This window comes from Phocoena sinus, chromosome 20 (genome assembly GCF_008692025.1).
Source record: "Phocoena sinus isolate mPhoSin1 chromosome 20, mPhoSin1.pri, whole genome shotgun sequence".
NCBI classification, from domain to species: Eukaryota; Metazoa; Chordata; class Mammalia; order Artiodactyla; family Phocoenidae; genus Phocoena; species Phocoena sinus.
In genome coordinates, this window is record NC_045782.1 from 15,770,599 (window position 1) to 15,787,292 (window position 16,694).

Below are 16,694 nucleotides of genomic sequence, written 5' to 3' on the forward strand. Positions count from 1 at the left end.
CCACGGGCTTATAGAGTCAAGTCTCACAGAAGACTCGCGATACTTTTTAGTTAAAGCTGATTGGATACTCTGCAGCGCGACGCCCGCCGGGAATGGTAGTTAGATTTTATTTCCTCGCGAGAGGGATTAAACTAGCACCACCCCTCCGTTTGTTAGACCCTAAAGCTTCATGGGGGTTGTAGTGTTTTGGAGACACGTGTTTATTTTATGCGGCGGGTGGATGGTGTAGCCTGCGGCTGCACGGGACTAAGCGCTTCACATCTTGAGCAACTTTAGGGAGGAGGATTACAGGATTGCAGTTACACTGCAAACTGGAATTAATATACTGTAGTTAGATTGACTCAGGTAGAGTGAAGCAAAATTCTAGAACGTTAGAGCAGAATTTGCCCAGTCCAACTCCCTCAGACATCTGTGGAAATTGAGGTCGAGAGAGGGGACACTGCTTATTTATCACACGGTGATTAGGTGGCGGAAAAAGTCGAGTCAGGCGGAGGGGAAGAGCAAAGTGTCAGAAGAAGTAGGAGGTGGCCCTTATGACAGATTTCATGCGTCTTCCCGATAACACTCTTGAAGAGACTCTACCAATTATTCCAAATACCCAGAGATCAGATTTCTCCAGGATACGCTCGTTCTTCTTGGGAATAATTTCATTCACAGTCCCCTCCCTTTAAGCAGTCTTCTCTTCCTTGATCCAGTCATCTTTGCGTCCCCAAATTCAGTTCCTGACACAGCAAGGTTTAGTAAACGCTCGGGTTTTCTTTGAACGACTGTGCTTATCCCATATCACATCGCCTTTCTGTCCTCCCCCTCCTCTCTTGGAATCACCTTTGAAGGTGAGATTTGTTGTGTGCTACCCCCTCTTCTAGCCTGCAGACTGCAAAAAGGAAAAGTCCTGGGGGAGTGGAGGTAGATTTCAATGGGGTCAGAGCGAAGAACGCCCATACCAAAGGAGAGTCCCCATGTCCCAGAGCGGTGACTTCTCCAAAGGGAGGAATTCTGGGTCCCCTAGCCCTCCTTTATCCTCCATCAAGGGAGGCAGCTTGGTCTTCGGCGCCCCAGGCCCCCAATCTAACACAGCAGCCTTGGAGGAAAACGCACCAGATTTCGGACCTCTCTCTCCTTGGTGGCACCTCGTTCCGACCCTGGCACCCCCTCTACGCTCCCCCCCACCACCTCCCAGGGCAGAAGGGCGAGTGGGGGCAGACCCTATGAGTCACGTCCTGGGCCTGGAGTTGAGGAGGGAAGCGCCGCCTCTCCTAGGGCCCCTTCTCTCCCCCTTTCCCCTCCCGCTGTTTCCTGGCGCAGCCAGATGCTGCGCAGCGATCACCGATTCCCCATCACCAATTCGACTGGGTAAGGGTCCCCATGGAGGCTCCGCCCGGCACAGGAGGTGCAGGGGAGAGAGACCTGGGGGATCCCGATCTGGGCAGGTTCCAACCAGGGTGAGGGCGGGCCCGCAGCCGGGTGAGGCGTCTGCAGGGGGAGCCTGACCTGGGGCAGCGCTGGCGGGAGGAGGGGAGGGGGAGGCTGGGGCCGACTGCGAGGCCTGGAGCTGCCGGGAGAGGGGCGGGGGGCGGCCCTTTTCCAGGAATTTCCGGGGATCAAGTTACAGCGCTTGCGAAGGGAGAGCCGAGTGGGACGCGAGGCCCTGCAGCGCACTGGGCCCCTCGCCCCCTCCTCCAGCAGTCCACCGGCCGTGCTGTGCCGTCCCTGCCCACACTGACCCCGTGTGGCGGGGCCGCTCCGCGCCCCCGGGCTTCTCTGTTATGGTAGGGTCGCCTCAACCCCGAGTTGTCGTCGGGTCTTCACGGCCTCGAGTTATTGTAGGAACTATCCGGCCCCGGGTTATTGTAGGGTCAGCGCGGGCTCGGGTCCCCCCAGACGGGACTCCACGCCCCAACTTGGCGGCCGAGGGGTCTCCTCGCCCCCGAGTCGTCCTGGGGACGCCCCGGGCCCGGGTGATTGTGGGTTCGCCCCGGCCCCGGGTGATTGTCTCATCCCCGTGGCCCGCGGTGGTTGTAGCGTCCCCGAGGCCACGGGCTCCCGTAGGCTCCCCGTGGCCCCGAGTTATAGTCGGGACCCCTCGGTCGCGGGTGATTGTCGGGTCTCCACGGGCCCGGGTCGCTGGGGCGGATCAGGCCTCCGCGCCTTCTCAGGGCGCCCCGCAAGGCCGCAGGCAAGATGAACATTCTGGCGCCGGTGCGGAGGGACCGCGTCCTGACGGAGCTGCCCCAGGTAGGCGCCAGGGCCACGTCGGGCTTCTGGCTGCGGTGGGTGTGGGCGGGGAGTAGGCGGCACCAGACCAGTTACAGGCTTGGGCCCAGCCCTGCCGCCCAGCTAGGCCTGCTGCTTCTGGGTGGTCTCCTCCCCATCCCCCGCCGCGGGCTGCTTGGTTGCGGGAAGAGGGCCAGGAATGGGTGAGTCTCGTTCTCCTCTCTCCCTCTCAGTACCTGAGGAAGGAGGCCGCTTTGCACGTGCACAAAGACTTCCACCCCCGCGTCACCTGCGCCTGCCAGGAGCACCGGACAGGCACCGTGGGGTGAGTTAGAGACACCCGGAACGAAGTCCCAGGAAACCTGTAGTCAAAGCAAGGGTACAGAGCCAACATCTGGAGGCTCCGTTTCAGCTTTTACCAGCTATATGGTTATTCCCGCTTTTCATGCCCCTGTGTGCTCCTGTTTCTTCCAGCTAGGTTGAGGCGAGTCCTAAGAGATGGGGTGGGGTAGGAAGGTGGCAGTTTAATTCCTGACAGAGAGAAGGTGTCCAACATGAGGGCGTGGTCGCCAGCTCAGCTTCCCACTTCCCACACACCATCTATTTGAGGGCAGGGAGCAGTCCTAGAGGGATGAGTCCCATTGTGGGTAAAAAAAGGTAACACTGTTAACAGTTGCCACCAGTAATTGAGCATTTACTGTGTGCCCAAGCAGTGTGTTGTATACTATTATTGTCTATTATTAAATGGAAAACACCACCACTTTTAAGATGTATCCTGATTTCAGAGATGTTAGAATGTATGTTTGTGTGTGTGTGTATGTCTCAGAATATAGGACATTTATCTCATCTTAACCTCCACAACAACCCAGTAAAATGTATGTTAAATCCCCACTTAACAAAGGTTGAAACTGAGGCTCAGAGAAGCTGAGAAACTTGTCCTAAGTCATGCAGCTAGTAAGTGAGAGCTGGAATTCAAAATCATGTCTCTCTGTTACGAAAACAAAAACACTCCTCCCCAGCATATCTGTCCAGGCCTGGTGTCTATGGTAACCTCAGCCTGGGTGCAGCTACCCTTGTGGACCTACTAGGGAGCATTGGGACTCCTCTGAGTGAAAGAGCTAGTGCTCACTTTTCCTGCCCACTCTTGTGTCCAGCAGATTTAAGATCTCCAAGGTCATTGTGGTGGGGGACCTGTCAGTGGGGAAGACTTGTCTCATTAATAGGTAAGAGGGTGCTGCAGCTGAGCTGGTCTGGGCTGGGCAGAGTGGGCCCAGGTCTAGCCAGGTGGGCTGGGCTCAGGACCAGAGCATCTGGTGCCCCCTCAGGTTCTGCAAAGACACGTTTGATAAGAACTACAAGGCCACCATCGGAGTGGACTTTGAGATGGAACGATTTGAGGTGTTGGGCGTCCCCTTCAGTCTGCAGCTGTGAGTTCTTCCTCCACTCCTTCCCGCCGTTCCTTCTCCCAGCACCTATCTCCCACCGCAGCCACCAGCACCACCCTGCCCCACACATACCTGTGTTCCCCCCTCCTTCCTCCCAGCTGGGACACCGCTGGACAGGAGAGGTTCAAATGCATTGCATCGACCTACTACCGAGGAGCTCAAGGTAAGGGCCACGGTTAAGTGAGGTAGGTGGGAGCACCTGGCCTCTAGTCTAGGGCTGGAGGGATTGTGGAAATGAACCAGTAGTGTCTTCCCCAACAATCTGCATGTTTTCTTCCACTCTTCCAGCCATCATCATCGTTTTCAACCTGAATGATGTGACCTCCCTGGAACATACCAAGTACGTGCGCGTGCTGAACTATAATGGGGGCTCTGGGAAGAGAAGGTTCAGAAAAGAGAGGGGTCAGGAGCATGGAAAGGAAGGAGAAGAATGTATCCAGGACCAGAGAGAGGGTCCCTGGGCATATAAGTGTCAGCGGGGGGAGCCTGTCTAGCTCCCTCATCCCTTGCTGTCCACTGTCTATGGCAGGCAGTGGCTAGCTGATGCACTCAAGGAGAATGACCCTTCCAGTGTGCTTCTCTTCCTCGTGGGTTCCAAGAAGGACCTGAGTGTGAGTGTGCCAGTGGGGGGAGTTCCCACCTTGACAAGGGAAACCCCACCCCCAGCATCTGACTCTGGCTTTCCCTCAGACTCCTGCTCAGTATATGCTGATGGAGAAAGATGCACTCAAGGTGGCCCAAGAGATGAAGGCCGAGTACTGGGCAGTCTCATCTCTCACTGGTGAGTCAGAGGCGTCCCGCCTTCTGCTGTGGCATTCCTGCCTACCTTGCCTCTCACTCCTACACTCCAGCTGTGCTCATTGACCCCAGGCCTGAAACTGCTCCCTGTGTCAGGTGAAAATGTCCGGGAATTCTTCTTTCGTGTGACGGCACTGACCTTTGAGGCCAACGTGCTGGCTGAGCTGGAGAAATCGGGGTCCCGGCGTATTGGGGATGTTATCCGTGAGTGCCCGCCTGGATGAGGGTGGCAGAGGGCACAGGGACCCTCCAATCCCTGCTTCACATGTTTCTCACCCTTCTTCAGGCATCAACAGTGATGACAGCAACCTCTACCTAACTGCCAGCAAGAAGAAGCCCATGTGTTGCCCGTGACGGGTGAGGGTACTGTCCAGAGACTGCCCAGCCCTGGGGCAGTGTGCCACCTCTACTCCCCCAGAGCTCAACCCCTGGACATTTGCACTGACTGTTTTTCCAGACCAAAGAGCTGCCCCTTGGTGGCAGTATCCCCAGAGGTGTAGCTGGGACCATGCTAGTCACTTCCTGCTCCCAGGCACCGTGCCAAAAACTGGATGCCCCTCTCCTCCAGGGTCCTCCAGGTTGCCCAGTGGTAGGGAGGTGGGTGGGCCCTGCTGCTCTTACTCAGCCTGCTGGGCCCTCTGGGTTTGAGGATGCTTAATGGTCCCAGCCTCACACTATGCCTTATGCATTAAAATATCTGTTATTAGCAGGTTAGGTGCTGGAGTCCTTTGTGGGGGATCAGGGATGTGGAATGGGCAGGGCTGTATGGTGATCTTGGGACTGGAGCCTTCTGGGATTCTGGCCATTCCTGGCCTCTGGGCAGGCCTCAGGCAGGCTAGGAGCTCAGGGACCATGTTTGGGGGATGCACCGAACCCTTACTGGATGACATCTGAATAATTTTTGAGATCTTTGAGAGCTCTTTTCCTTTGGTTCCTTCCCCCCAAAAGTCTCCTGCTACTTCGTGCTTATACCCAAGTCCACCATTGGATAATATTTTTATTTTTTTTCACCTTCCTCCTGCCTGTCCTTTAAAAAATACTTCTCTGAGGGGAACACAGTGAGAAGTGAATGAGTTTTGGGTGCTTTTTGGGTTGACCAGAAGGCCCAGGAAGGTAAAGGCAGGGCTGTTACTCAGAAGATGCGCTATCTGATAACATCTAACTATATTAGTTAACAAAATTATCAGTAGCGTATTCTTATATTTTAAAACAATTAAAAAACTAAATTGGATAAAAAATAAGACATACGGGGACTTCCCTGGTGGTCCAGTGGTAAAGAATCCACCTTACAATGCAGGGGACGTGGGTTCGATCCCTGGTCAGGGAACTAAGATCCCACATGTTGTGGGGCAACTAAGCCCACGCGACTCAACTAGGGCCCGCGTGCCACAAACTACCGAGCCCACAGGCCCTGGAGCCTGAGAGCCACAACTAGAGAAAAACCCACACACCACAACCAGAGAGAAGCCCGCATGCCAGAACAAAAGATCCCGCATGCCTCAACGGAGATCCCGCGTGCTGCAACTAAGACCCAATGCAGACAAAAAAAAAGACATACATTTTTCCCTCTTCAAAAAAAAACACGTGCTCCAAGTCAGGAGGATCTGCATTTGAATCCTTGCTGTCCATCCTGGGACACTCAGACAAATCACTTATCCTCTGTGACTTAGTTTCCTCATCTCTATTATTATTTTCAGGGGGGCATGCCATGCAGCTTATGGGATTTCAGTTCCCTGACCAGGGATTGAACCTGAGTGATGGCAGTGAAAGCCCAGAATCCTAACCACCAGGCCACCAGGGAACTCCCAGTTGCCTCATCTGTAAAATGAGGTTTCATGGATGAAATAAGATAAATCACTAACATACACAGGAAGAGCTCAAAAACCTTAACTATTATAACAGTTTGGATGAAGAGTGACCAAGAACCTGGCTCACTGTTGACATCCAGAAGGCTAGAGATTGGCTAGAAGTGTCTCAGATATCTGGGCCAACAATGGAGGGACATATGTGGCCTGGTGTCATCCTGGGAGGTCATGGAGGGTCAAGATTAGAACACAGATCCTCGTTCCCAGTCAGCAGATATTCTTCCTTTGCTTCCATTCTTTTTTTTTTTTTAAATTTAAATTGGAGTATAGTTGCTTTACACTGCTGTGTCAGTTTCTGCTATACAGCAAAGTGAATCAGCCATACGTATACATATATCCCCTCTGTTTTGGATTTCCTTCCCATTTAGGTCACCACAGAGCACTTGAGTAGAGTTCTCTGTGCTATAGTTATATTCTGTATAACTATAGTTATATAGTTATATTCTATAGTTCTCTGTGCTATATTAGTTATCTGTTTTGTACATAGTAGTGTATATATGGCAATCCCGATCTTTTGCTTCCATTCTTACCCACTACTCTATTCTGGAAGAGTTGGCTTTTCTGCACTCTCCCCCTTCTCCTGGCTTCCCCTCCCCTGCTGTTCTTATTTATTTTTTTTAAACTATTTTATTTATTTTTATTTTTGGCTGTGTGTGTCTTTGTTGCTGCACACGGGCTTTCTCCAGTTGCGGTGAGTGGGGGCTTCTCTTGTTGTGGAGCATGGGCTCTAGGCACGTGGGCTTCAGTAGTTGTGGCACATGGGCTCAGTAGTTATGGCTCACGGGCTCTAGAGCGCAGGCTCAGTAGTTGTGGCACACGGGCTTAGTTGCTCTGCGGCATGTGGGATCTTCCCAGACCAGGGCTCGAACCTGTGTCCCCTGCATTAGCAGGCGGATTCTGCTGGGAGTCCTCCCTGCTGTTCTTAGAGTTCTCTAAAGCTACAGTGGGTGAGAAGGTCTGGGTGGTGATCCTGCACTCCAGCTGCTGGGTCTTGAGGAAGGTGGAGGTTGAGATCATGCAGAGCAGCAACAGGAGAGGCCCTTGATGGCTCTGGAGAAAACAAAGTTTAAGCAACATCCTTTTCCCTTCTCTCCATCCTTTGAGGCATATCCTGGCTTTGGAGCCTGGTACCAAGAGAAATTGAGAGGTGTGATGTGTGGAAAGTTAGTGATGTGGCTGTAACACTTTTTTCACACTCTCCTGGAATTGTTTTTCCATCTCTGTTCCCTTACAGGACTGTGATCCCCAACTCTTGCCTTACACAGAGTGTATATGTGTGTGTATGTGTGTGTGTCCTGCACCATAGTACTGTGGAGTGTTTGTGTTGTGTGGAGTGTAGGCAGCAGGAGTATGGGTCTGTGTTCTGGGTGGTGTATGTGAGGGGCGTGTGCATGTGTGCGTGTTGCATTGGTCCGTGTGTGGTGAGTAGATTTTTTTACCTGCGCTAGGAGTGTGATACATGCATGTGCAGTGTGTATACTATACTTAAGGGTGAGAGGGCTGTGCGCTGTGAGGAGCGTGTGTAGTAGGTGACTATGCGTGCAGCTTGCCCTGCTCCCCGCATGGGGCAAGCCTATGGAGATACGACATGAGGTTGAAAGGGTGAAATAGCTCAAAAACCTTAACTATTATACTAAATATTTGGGGGAAGAGTGACCACGATTCTTTGGCTCTATGTTGATGTCTATGTTGGGTAGTATTGTCTTAATACAGGGTGCCCCATGGGGGCTAGGAGGGGGCGCTGTGGGTGGGCGCCGCACGGGGGTCTGCGAGCCGACATCACGTCTTCATTAGCTGGGCTCCAGTGGAGGGGCCTGCGGACGGGGAGAGAGCGAGAGCGAGCCCGGCCTCCCGCCAGGGAAGGAGGGACCTTGGAAGAGCCAGGATGGCTGGTTGGAGTTTACTGGGAGTAGCTCCCTACGCAGGCGGGCCCGAGTGTAGATTGGGGGCGGGGCTAAGGGCAGCTGCTGGGTTCCGAAGGATTGGGAGGGGCCCGGAGGTTGCGAGAATGGCTGGGGCGGGGCTAAGAACGGGGTTAGGGGCGGGGCTAGGGTCTGGGGGTAGGACTAAACCTGGAGCAGATCTGGAGAGGAACTAGGGATGGGATTGAGGGCTGGGCCTCAGCGGCCGAGCTAAAGTTTAGGCCTGAGATAACGGGGAGGTGCTAAGGTTAAAGTGGAACAAAGAGGGAGAGGCCCGGAATGAACTGGGAGGACCCGGATGAAGAGCGCAGCGGAAGCTCAGACTTGGGCTAAGACAACGCAGCCTAGAGCGGAGGGAGGCGGGAAACTGGGCAAGCATGAGGCGGAGTTAAGGGCTGGATTGGGGCGAAGCTGAGATTGGGGTTTACGTTGGACTCGGCCAAGCTGAGGTTCAGGGTTGGACTTCTGCGAGGAAGAGTCTTGTAGAGACGAAGAACTAGGCTGAGAGATATGTGGGTTAGGACGACACTGAGGACTGAAAGGTGGACTAAGGAAAAAACAGGACGATGCCAGCTAGTGGGACGAGAGCAGCACCGGTAAGGAGAGGACGTGGCAGCAGATTAGGGGAGGGCTTCCAGCTGGGGGCGTAGCATGGGGGCTGGCTTGAGAACCCAAGAGGGGGTGTGGAACCTGAGAAAGCCCGACGAAGGAGGCGAGGCCAAGGACTGGCTGGGGCGGAGTTAGGATTTGGGGGTGGGCTCACCTCGAGACATGGACCAATGATTGAGGACTGGGGTCCTGAGGACCTAGAGAACCGCCTGCGCGTTCAGTTGGGGTGGTCCGGTTGAAGCCAGAGCTGAGGCCTCTGTTTGTAAGGCTGGAAGGCATTGCTGTGCCGCACCGGCGGCCCAAGCCGCTGCCCAAGAAGTGCAGGGCTTGGCTGGAGCCCATGGTCCAGCGGCCAACTAGTCGCCGGGGCTGGGGCGGGAGGTTTCATTGACTCTGGGGCAGGAAAAAGGCTGGAAGTTCCACAGGTGACATCACAATCGCCTCCAGATGTGGGCGGGGCCAGGGAGGCATTTCCCCGGAAACGGGAGCTGCCCTGCCTTGCTCCGTCCTCTTCCCTCCTTCCTTCCTTGGTTACTCCCTTCCTTCCTCCTTCCCTCCCTCCTTCCCCAGTTCTGCTGCCCGGGTACCCCACCTGAAACCCTACCCCTTGTGCCGCAAGGTCGGGGGGAGCGCCTCAGCTCTCCAGACTGGGAGGATTCTGTACAAATGAGCATCACCTGTGAGTTTTGAGTTAGGCCCCTGCGCCCAGAATAATGCCCTACTGAGAAAGAGACCACAAGCCTCCCTCTTCCTTTTAAGCTATCACTCTCATTCATTATGAAGTCCCCCCTGTGTCCAACTTCAATCACTTCTGCTGAGGAGCTCTGGACTCTGCTTCAGTCGGAAACTCCGACTGAAGATCTGAGGAGAGTTATTAAATCCCTCCCCTTAGCAGAGTTGTAATTGTCAGGGCTTCTTGGGGGTGTCAGGGGAGTTAGTCAGTGGACCCTGCATATAAGTTTCTTCCATGGTGACTGGAGAGAGCAAGCAGAGTTTGAATCCTGACCCTGGCTCGTGCTCCTCTGGCCTGACCTTAGGGTCCAGGCTGGATATGGGAGGCTGTGGAGTCAGGACTGAGTAAAACCAGAGGGTGAGGAATTGGCTATATTAGAGTTGAAAAGCCGGTGTAATGGTAAGTGATAGCTGGCAGGGCAGGTTTTGGATAGGACCATAAGTAGACAGGCTGAAAGAGCATAGACTATGGAGCCAGGAAAACAGGATTTGAATCCTACCTCTGTCATCTGTTAACTTGTGTCTTTGGACAGGTTACTTATTGTAAGTCTCTGTCCCCATCCATAAAATGGGCTTTGGTGAGGATTTAAAGTCAAAGGCATATTTTAAAAGCCCCCCCCGGCCCCGAAATAAAGCCCAGCACAGTGCCTGATATTAGGAAGATCCTCATCCAAGGTCAATTCTCCTTCCCTAGAAAAGTCCCCAGGTTTGAACCCTGAGCAGAATCTCCAGTGCCATAGCTTCTTTGTGGCTCCAATAGGGGCTTTATTCTCTTCTACTCATGTGTTCATTCAATCAACCAACATTTACTGAGCACTTTCCATGTTCCAGGATCTATAGATACAGAGGTGGATTAAATATAGGCCTTTTTCTCAAGTTGCTATAAACACATGAAGTACGTTGGCGTAGGGTAAAGGGGCAAAAGAGAAGTGTGACCCATTCTACTTGGATAGCATTGTTCTTTCCAAGATGAGCAGGTGTTCCTGGGGAGTGGGAGGCAGGAGAGAAGGAATGGAAAAGGGAGGGGTGGGAAGAGGGATGGATGGACAAGAGGAACTTATAACTGAAGAACAAGGGCCTGGGTCCTGGGGACCAGTTCTGTCCTGATAAGGAGTTCTTACCTCATCCTGAAGGCAGTGGAATGCTATTAAAGAAGGAGGAATGTGCTGAACCCATTTGGCTGCATTGTGAGGGCTGGATATGGGTAGTGAGACAGAAGTCAGGGAGGCCAGGCAGAAGGTTACTACAGCTGTCTTGGTCAGAGATAATGAAGGTCTAAACCAAGACGGAGGCAGATATGGGGGCAGGTAGGCATGGCAAGACTTGGTCATCAGGTTGGTGAGAAGTGAGGGAAGGAATGATCCCTAGATTTCTAGCTGAGGTGTCTGTTGCTCTCTGAAATGGAAGATACAAGAGGAGGTGGTTCATGAAGGGCAGGGAGAAGATGGTGGGTTCATATGGGACATACTGGTTTGATGTTTTGGGAATGTCCAAGAGGACATTGGCTACATGCTCAGGAAAGCAGTCTGAATTGGAGACCCAGATTTATGTCATTTTATTAGTGGATGTTGAAACCATGGAAGTGGATAACATTATCCAAGACAAGCCTGTAGCTTCTTCTGAGAAGGAGACCAAAGACAGAACCTTGGTAATCACCAATTTAAGGGGTACAGCAGAGAAAGAGGGGACAGCAAAGGAGTTAGGAAAGAACTAAAAAGCTGGGAAGGAAGAGAGATGAGAGGTGTCTGTCATGGGAGCCAAAGGAACAGTTTGCAGAAGAGATTGATTGGTCAACAGGGTCAAATGAGATGAGACTAAAAGAAGGCCGCTGGGTTTGGCTATTAGATCACTGGTGGCCTTTGCCGGGGCTATTCTGCTAGAGGGGCTGGGATGGCTGCCATGCTGTAGGTGGCTGGAGTAGAAGAGAGAGGTAGAGACTCTGAGCTCACTAAAGTAGGGACTAGGCTTCCTTCACTGGTGCCGAGTAAAGCTAATACATCCGTTAAATGAGGGAGTGAATAAACTTGGATTGAAAAGGAAGAGGGGTGGGATATGCAGTGGCAGAGTGAGAAACAGGGTTCATAGAGTGTTTTGTTTGAAGATGTTCATAGCCTGTAAGGAGAAAAAAACCCCAAAACACTGAAGAGGCAGAAGGCGAGAATTCTGGCTGGGACCTAGAGTTCAGGTGCTTGGGCAGGAGGGAGGGCCACTTCCCCAGGCTGGAAGTTGATGAGGGTGGGGACAGCCATAAATAATGCTGGTGAAATTTTGTGCTGAGAGGAACAGAAGCAGGGTAGGAGTTTCCAGGAAAGTGCTTGGAGTTTCATTCATCCATTCCATTAATTTTGAGTACTTCCTGTGCTGTGGAAAACAGAAGGAGCTCACCAGGGACCAGTAGAAGGATGACTGAGTGCCACTGAAAGCCCAGCTGAAGTCCCCAAGCAGTCAGCTACCTTCCTTAAGCAGGACTCAGCTCCAGTACCCCAAAGGACAAAGCTAATTGTAGGAGGAAAAAGGAAGTGGCAGACTCTACCCTGTGGCTGCTGACGGAGCTGCTGCCGGTTGGAGTTGTCTTTGGGAACACCCTGGGACAATTCCTGGAACCGTCCCTTCTTGCCTAGACTCTGGCTCACTCCTATTCATGACTCCAGATTCAGCTCCTATTATGCTTCTTCCAAGAAGGTCACCCCATCCCTATCTCAGTAGGTGTCCTTGTTCTGTCCTCCCACAGGCCTTCGTCCCCACCATTTCCCTCCCGATCGGTGTCTGCCGCACACTGTGTCATGCACTGTTCCACAGACCTCTCCTGCCTCTCCCCTCCTCATGCCCTCCCCCAGCCCCTTGACAGCAGGGACTGTTGTGTCGTCCTTTTAATCTCTGCATCTTCTGGGGACTGCACCTGGAGCTTCTCAGGAAATGTTTTTGGAATGAATGGTATGGGGAGGGGGGCTGCTGTTACCTCTCTGTACTCTCTCAGATATAAACAGGTTACCCAGCTGGGAGAGAGGACATCTGCTGGCTGGTGTAGCGTCCAGCACTGACACATCTACCTTATCCTCTGAAGGTGGGTCTGTCTGGGGGAATCTCTGGCCCCAGGGGTCCCCACCACCCCTCACCTGGTGGTAGGCAGGAGGGAGGGAAGTGTTTGGTCCTGAAGGGGTCACCCAGCTGCCCTACCCTGAGACCCCTCCTTGTGCCAGACAGAGAGGGCCACCCCTTCCTGGAAGCCACAATCACCCCTTTCCTTTGTACGGCACTTTATGTATGGTGCACCAATATCTTTGACACATGTAAACTGAGTCCTCCCAACAACCCTGCAAAATAGGTATTACCGTCATCCCCATTTTGTGAATAAGGAAATGAAGGCTCAGAGAAGTAAAGTAACTTGCCCTAGGTCACCCAGCTAGACTTGGACCCAGGCCTGACTACAAGTTCAGAGCAGTTGCCACCCTGCTGCCCTTTGCTCCAGTTCAGCCGTGCTGGAGAAAGGCCGAGGTGGTGGTGCAGGACTCTTACTCCCCCTGCCTCTTATTTCCCTGAGATGGAGAAAGGGCATGGGAGGAAAGGAAGCAGAAAGGGAGGCCACTAAGTGGATCTGGGGTGTATGGGGGACCCAGGCCCCCCAGAGCCTGGTAGGGGGGGAGGGAAGGGGAGGAAGAATGTAGGGAAGGCTCAGATCAAGCTGCTGTCTCATCTCTCAAGAACTTTAAGGCCACTTGGAGTAACACACCCCCAGGCTGATTAGCTACTAGCTGGTGGCCAGTATGAGGTCTTGCCCCAGTTCCACCTCTTGTAGGGGCTGGATAAAGGCACAGTCCTCCTGGCCTGTTTGGAGGGAGTTAGCCAGCCGTAGCACCCCAAACTGGGCTGCCCTGGAACTTGGGAGTGCCCGCCCCCTTCCTCCAGAGCCCCCTTCCTCCTCTGGGAGCGGGCGGAGCCGGAGTTCAGGGGGAACCTCCAGGAAGGTGCCTTGTCCTCTCGGCACAGGGAATCACTTCCTGGGCTTGTTTTAGATGGTGGCCCAAGGGGAGAGCCGTTGGTAGACTGGGGCCTTAGGCAGGGTCAGAGGTGAGGCAGTGAGGGTGGAGGCTGGGACACACCAGTGTGTGCGCAGGGCTTGCATTCAGCTGAGCAAAAGAGGTAGGAACCTTTCTTCAGGCCTTTCCCCTAATCCCCAGGCCTCTCCCCAGCAGCTTCTCCCCTGTGCCCTGGGACACGGTATCTGTGTCGCCTACAAGGGGTAGACTGTTTGAGTCTGTGGCTCTAAGACTGGGGAGAGAGAATGGATGGGGAATGGGAACTTGATGAGTAAAGAGAAGGGAAAGAATAAAGAGTGAGCCTGGGAAAGGGGAGAGAAGTGAAAGTGAGAAAGGTGTCAGAGGGAGAAGAGAGGAGGGAAAGGGAAGAGTCAGCAGGGAAGCCAAGGAACGTGACGCACTGGAGGCTCAGGCCTAGCTCCCCTCCAGGCCTGAGCTGTCATGCTGGAGCAGGCCCTGGGGATGGAGTGGCTTCAGAGGCTGAGAGGTCGGACGCTGGCCTCCTGGGCCTGTGTGGGGCAGGCGTAGGATCTGAGGATGCTGCTGCCGCCAGGTTTAACTGCTGGGGACTCTGAAGTGGTGCTCCCATCTGCCATGGCAAGAGGGCCCTCCCTTACCCAGGTACTCTGTGCAGTGGGGTAGCTGACAACTCCGAGCACTGGGTGAGGGGCAGGCAGGAGTCAGCAGAGGGCCTTGGGAAGGAAGGTAGGCTCCCACACAAGGCAGGGGAGGGGAAGAGGCAGGTGTCACAGGACAGCAAGGGGGACTTGGTGAGACACTGTCCTGGGAGTCTGCGAGGGGCAGGCAGAGTCACACGCAGTGGACTGGGGAGAGGAGAGCGCTGGGCTGAGTTACTACTACTCAGCAGTAGAAGCAGCTGTGGGGGGAATCCTGGCGGTCCAATGGTTAGGACTTGGCACTTTCACTGTCAGGGCCCAGGTTCAATCCCTTGTTGGGGGAACTGAGATCCCACAAGCTGCATGGTGCGGCCAAAAAAAAAATAAAAAAGAAACAGCTATGGGGGGGGAGGGACGACGGTGGCAGCAGGTGAACTTGGTGAAGCCTTTATACTGAACTGTGGGAAGGGAGATCCAGGTGTGTTGCTGCTGCCGCGCATACGACCCCCTCTCACCCCAGACCCCTCCCCCATCAGGTGAATTCAAGGACACTGACAGGTGCTGCTGGAAACACAGAACGTGCCCCGGGCGCATCACCCATCCCTTCGCCTGTGACTATGGCCGCCACGGTGTGCACCTGCACTCCGTCAGCCACTGTGACTGTGAGTCTAGGTAAGGGCCCTCCTCCTTGGGAGAGCCACAGCCCAGAAGAGACTCCTGGGTAGAGCCACATCCAAAATTTTCACTGTGGTTCCCTGCTTCAGCTTTGACCTGGTGCTGCCAGCCCGGCCCCAGCTTCTGTACACCTGGCTTGTGTTCCAGGAGCCACGGGGAGGTCTTTTGGCAGACTGGGCTGAACCCAGTGGAAGCCTGCTGTCCCTCAGGCTTCTTGCTCTGGGCCCCTGGGGAGTCGTGGAGGCAGGGGAGCCAGCCTGAGTCCCCTGTGTGGCAGGCTGAAGGACTGCTCAGAGAAGACATATAGCAGTTCCAGAGATGTGGGCCTAACCTGCTCCCAAGATGTGGACTCGGCCTGTTTCAACATCATCCGGTGCCCATGCTTTGAGCTCATCCCAGAGGGAGAGTGTGTGGAGCGGTTCTGGTGTGGCTGGTGAGTGCCGGCGGGCCGATGGGGGTCACTGGCCCCCACACTCCGTCAGCCATCTTCCCCTGTTCTCCTCTCCCCCGGGTGCAAAAGCTACAGGCCTGTCTCTGTGGCAGTGATCCACCATCCCATCTACCGTGAGTGCGGGGCAGATGACCTAAACCAAGAAGAGGAAGAGGAGGAGGAGGAAGAGGAGGAGGAGGAGGAAGAAAGCAAGCCTCCCATCCCGACCCAGGTGGGGCCCCCTGCCCTCCTCACCAACACAGGTATGGGCATGGTCACAGGTACCCCTGACTTAGCAGCTCCCATCACCATCTGGCGTTCCGAAAGCCCCACAGGGAAGGCCCAGGGCAATAAGATGATCAAGAAGATAAAGAAGAAAAAGGGAAAAGAGAAAGACAAGGAGGAGGAGACGGACGAAAAAGCAAAGGTGAAGAAAAAAGTCAAGAAGGGCAAGCTGACTAAGAAGAAAAGCCCAGTTAAATCAGAATCACCTCCAGACTTAAGCCGATCGTTAAGCCCAAGAGAGTTGGCCAGGATGTCAGAGTTCAGCCCAGACAGCTGGCGAGATCTGGAGAGTGAGCACACTTACAATGACCCTGGGCGGGAGGAACCCTCCAGTGAGGATATTGTGGAGTCTTTATCACCCAGGAAGAGAGAGAAGAACGGGGTCCAGGCCAAGAAGCCCAGGATGAAGACCTCACCAGTCAAGAAGGTCAACAAGAGGAAATCTCCCCCAGCATCAAACCCCAATCTCAGTTGAGGCCAGGGCGACCAGGGCGAAGAATAAATACGATCAAACCTGTAGCTGACCCCCTGCTTCTCTCTCCCTCCAACCTGGCTATTTCTGGGGGGGGGGGGGGGGGGGCGGGCAGCCTCTGGGCATAACTGGAGCCAAGGGGCTAAGGAGCTGCAGGTGTTTCTGAAGGGCAATCCGTCTTTCAAGAGGAAGCCCAGAGAAGGCAGGTGGGAGGGCAGGGAAAGGGCACAGCCTGTTTCTCTGTAACATCCTAGGTCCAGGGCAGGAGAAGAGCACCTCTGGGTGGGAAGGAGGCTTCCTGTCTACTGGGAGACAGGTCTGTGCAAAATCCACATGGTGACAGGCATTGTGTGCAGTGATACCACTAATCAACTGAACCTTTTAGCCCACTCTGTGCTGCCTTGCCTGGCCTTTCCCTACTCTAAGTGGCCCTGGGGCAGGTGCTGGTGGCATCAAAAGGAACATGATGAACCTTCCCAGCTGGTGTGGCCCTGCTCCTGCTAGGCCCTTCTAGGCCTTTTGTGCTGAATTCCTGTCGGAAGGCCAGCCCCTTCCCCAACTCTTGCCAACAGCCAAAGGGATCTTGAATGAAG

General features: G+C 54.0%; 2 protein-coding genes across 10 annotated transcripts; both read left to right on the forward strand.

The window, feature by feature from the left end:
- The first annotated feature begins 1,245 nt into the window (after positions 1-1,245).
- RAB34 (RAB34, member RAS oncogene family) lies at positions 1,246-5,171 on the forward strand. Of its 6 annotated transcripts, none has more exons than XM_032617733.1 (11): positions 1,246-1,353; positions 2,023-2,235; positions 2,448-2,539; positions 3,369-3,437; positions 3,540-3,641; positions 3,758-3,822; positions 3,948-3,999; positions 4,189-4,270; positions 4,350-4,440; positions 4,530-4,661; positions 4,744-5,171. In XM_032617733.1, the coding sequence occupies exons 2-11, from the start codon at positions 2,182-2,184 to the stop codon at positions 4,809-4,811; spliced, it is 807 nt and encodes a 268-aa protein (XP_032473624.1). In that variant the 5' UTR covers positions 1,246-1,353; positions 2,023-2,181; the 3' UTR covers positions 4,812-5,171. The 6 variants fall into 6 exon arrangements, 5 of the variants coding, with proteins under 5 accessions (XP_032473624.1, XP_032473625.1, XP_032473627.1 ...); XM_032617734.1 differs by having other exon boundaries at positions 3,372-3,437; positions 4,744-5,164; XM_032617736.1 differs by having other exon boundaries at positions 1,296-1,353; positions 3,372-3,437; positions 4,554-4,661; positions 4,744-5,166.
- A 3,213-nt stretch (positions 5,172-8,384) lies between these two features.
- PROCA1 (protein interacting with cyclin A1) lies at positions 8,385-16,146 on the forward strand. Of its 4 annotated transcripts, XM_032617295.1 has the most exons (5): positions 8,864-9,532; positions 12,563-12,649; positions 14,776-14,911; positions 15,192-15,347; positions 15,435-16,146. In XM_032617295.1, exons 1-5 carry the CDS (start codon positions 9,301-9,303, stop codon positions 16,102-16,104), a joined length of 1,281 nt encoding a protein of 426 aa, XP_032473186.1. In that variant the 5' UTR covers positions 8,864-9,300; the 3' UTR covers positions 16,105-16,146. The 4 variants fall into 4 exon arrangements, 1 of the variants encoding a protein (XP_032473186.1); XR_004347623.1 differs by lacking the exon at positions 8,864-9,532 and adding an exon at positions 8,385-8,840 and having other exon boundaries at positions 15,192-16,143; XR_004347624.1 differs by lacking the exon at positions 8,864-9,532 and adding an exon at positions 8,385-8,840 and having other exon boundaries at positions 14,776-15,347; positions 15,435-15,705.
- The last annotated feature ends 548 nt before the right edge of the window (positions 16,147-16,694 follow it).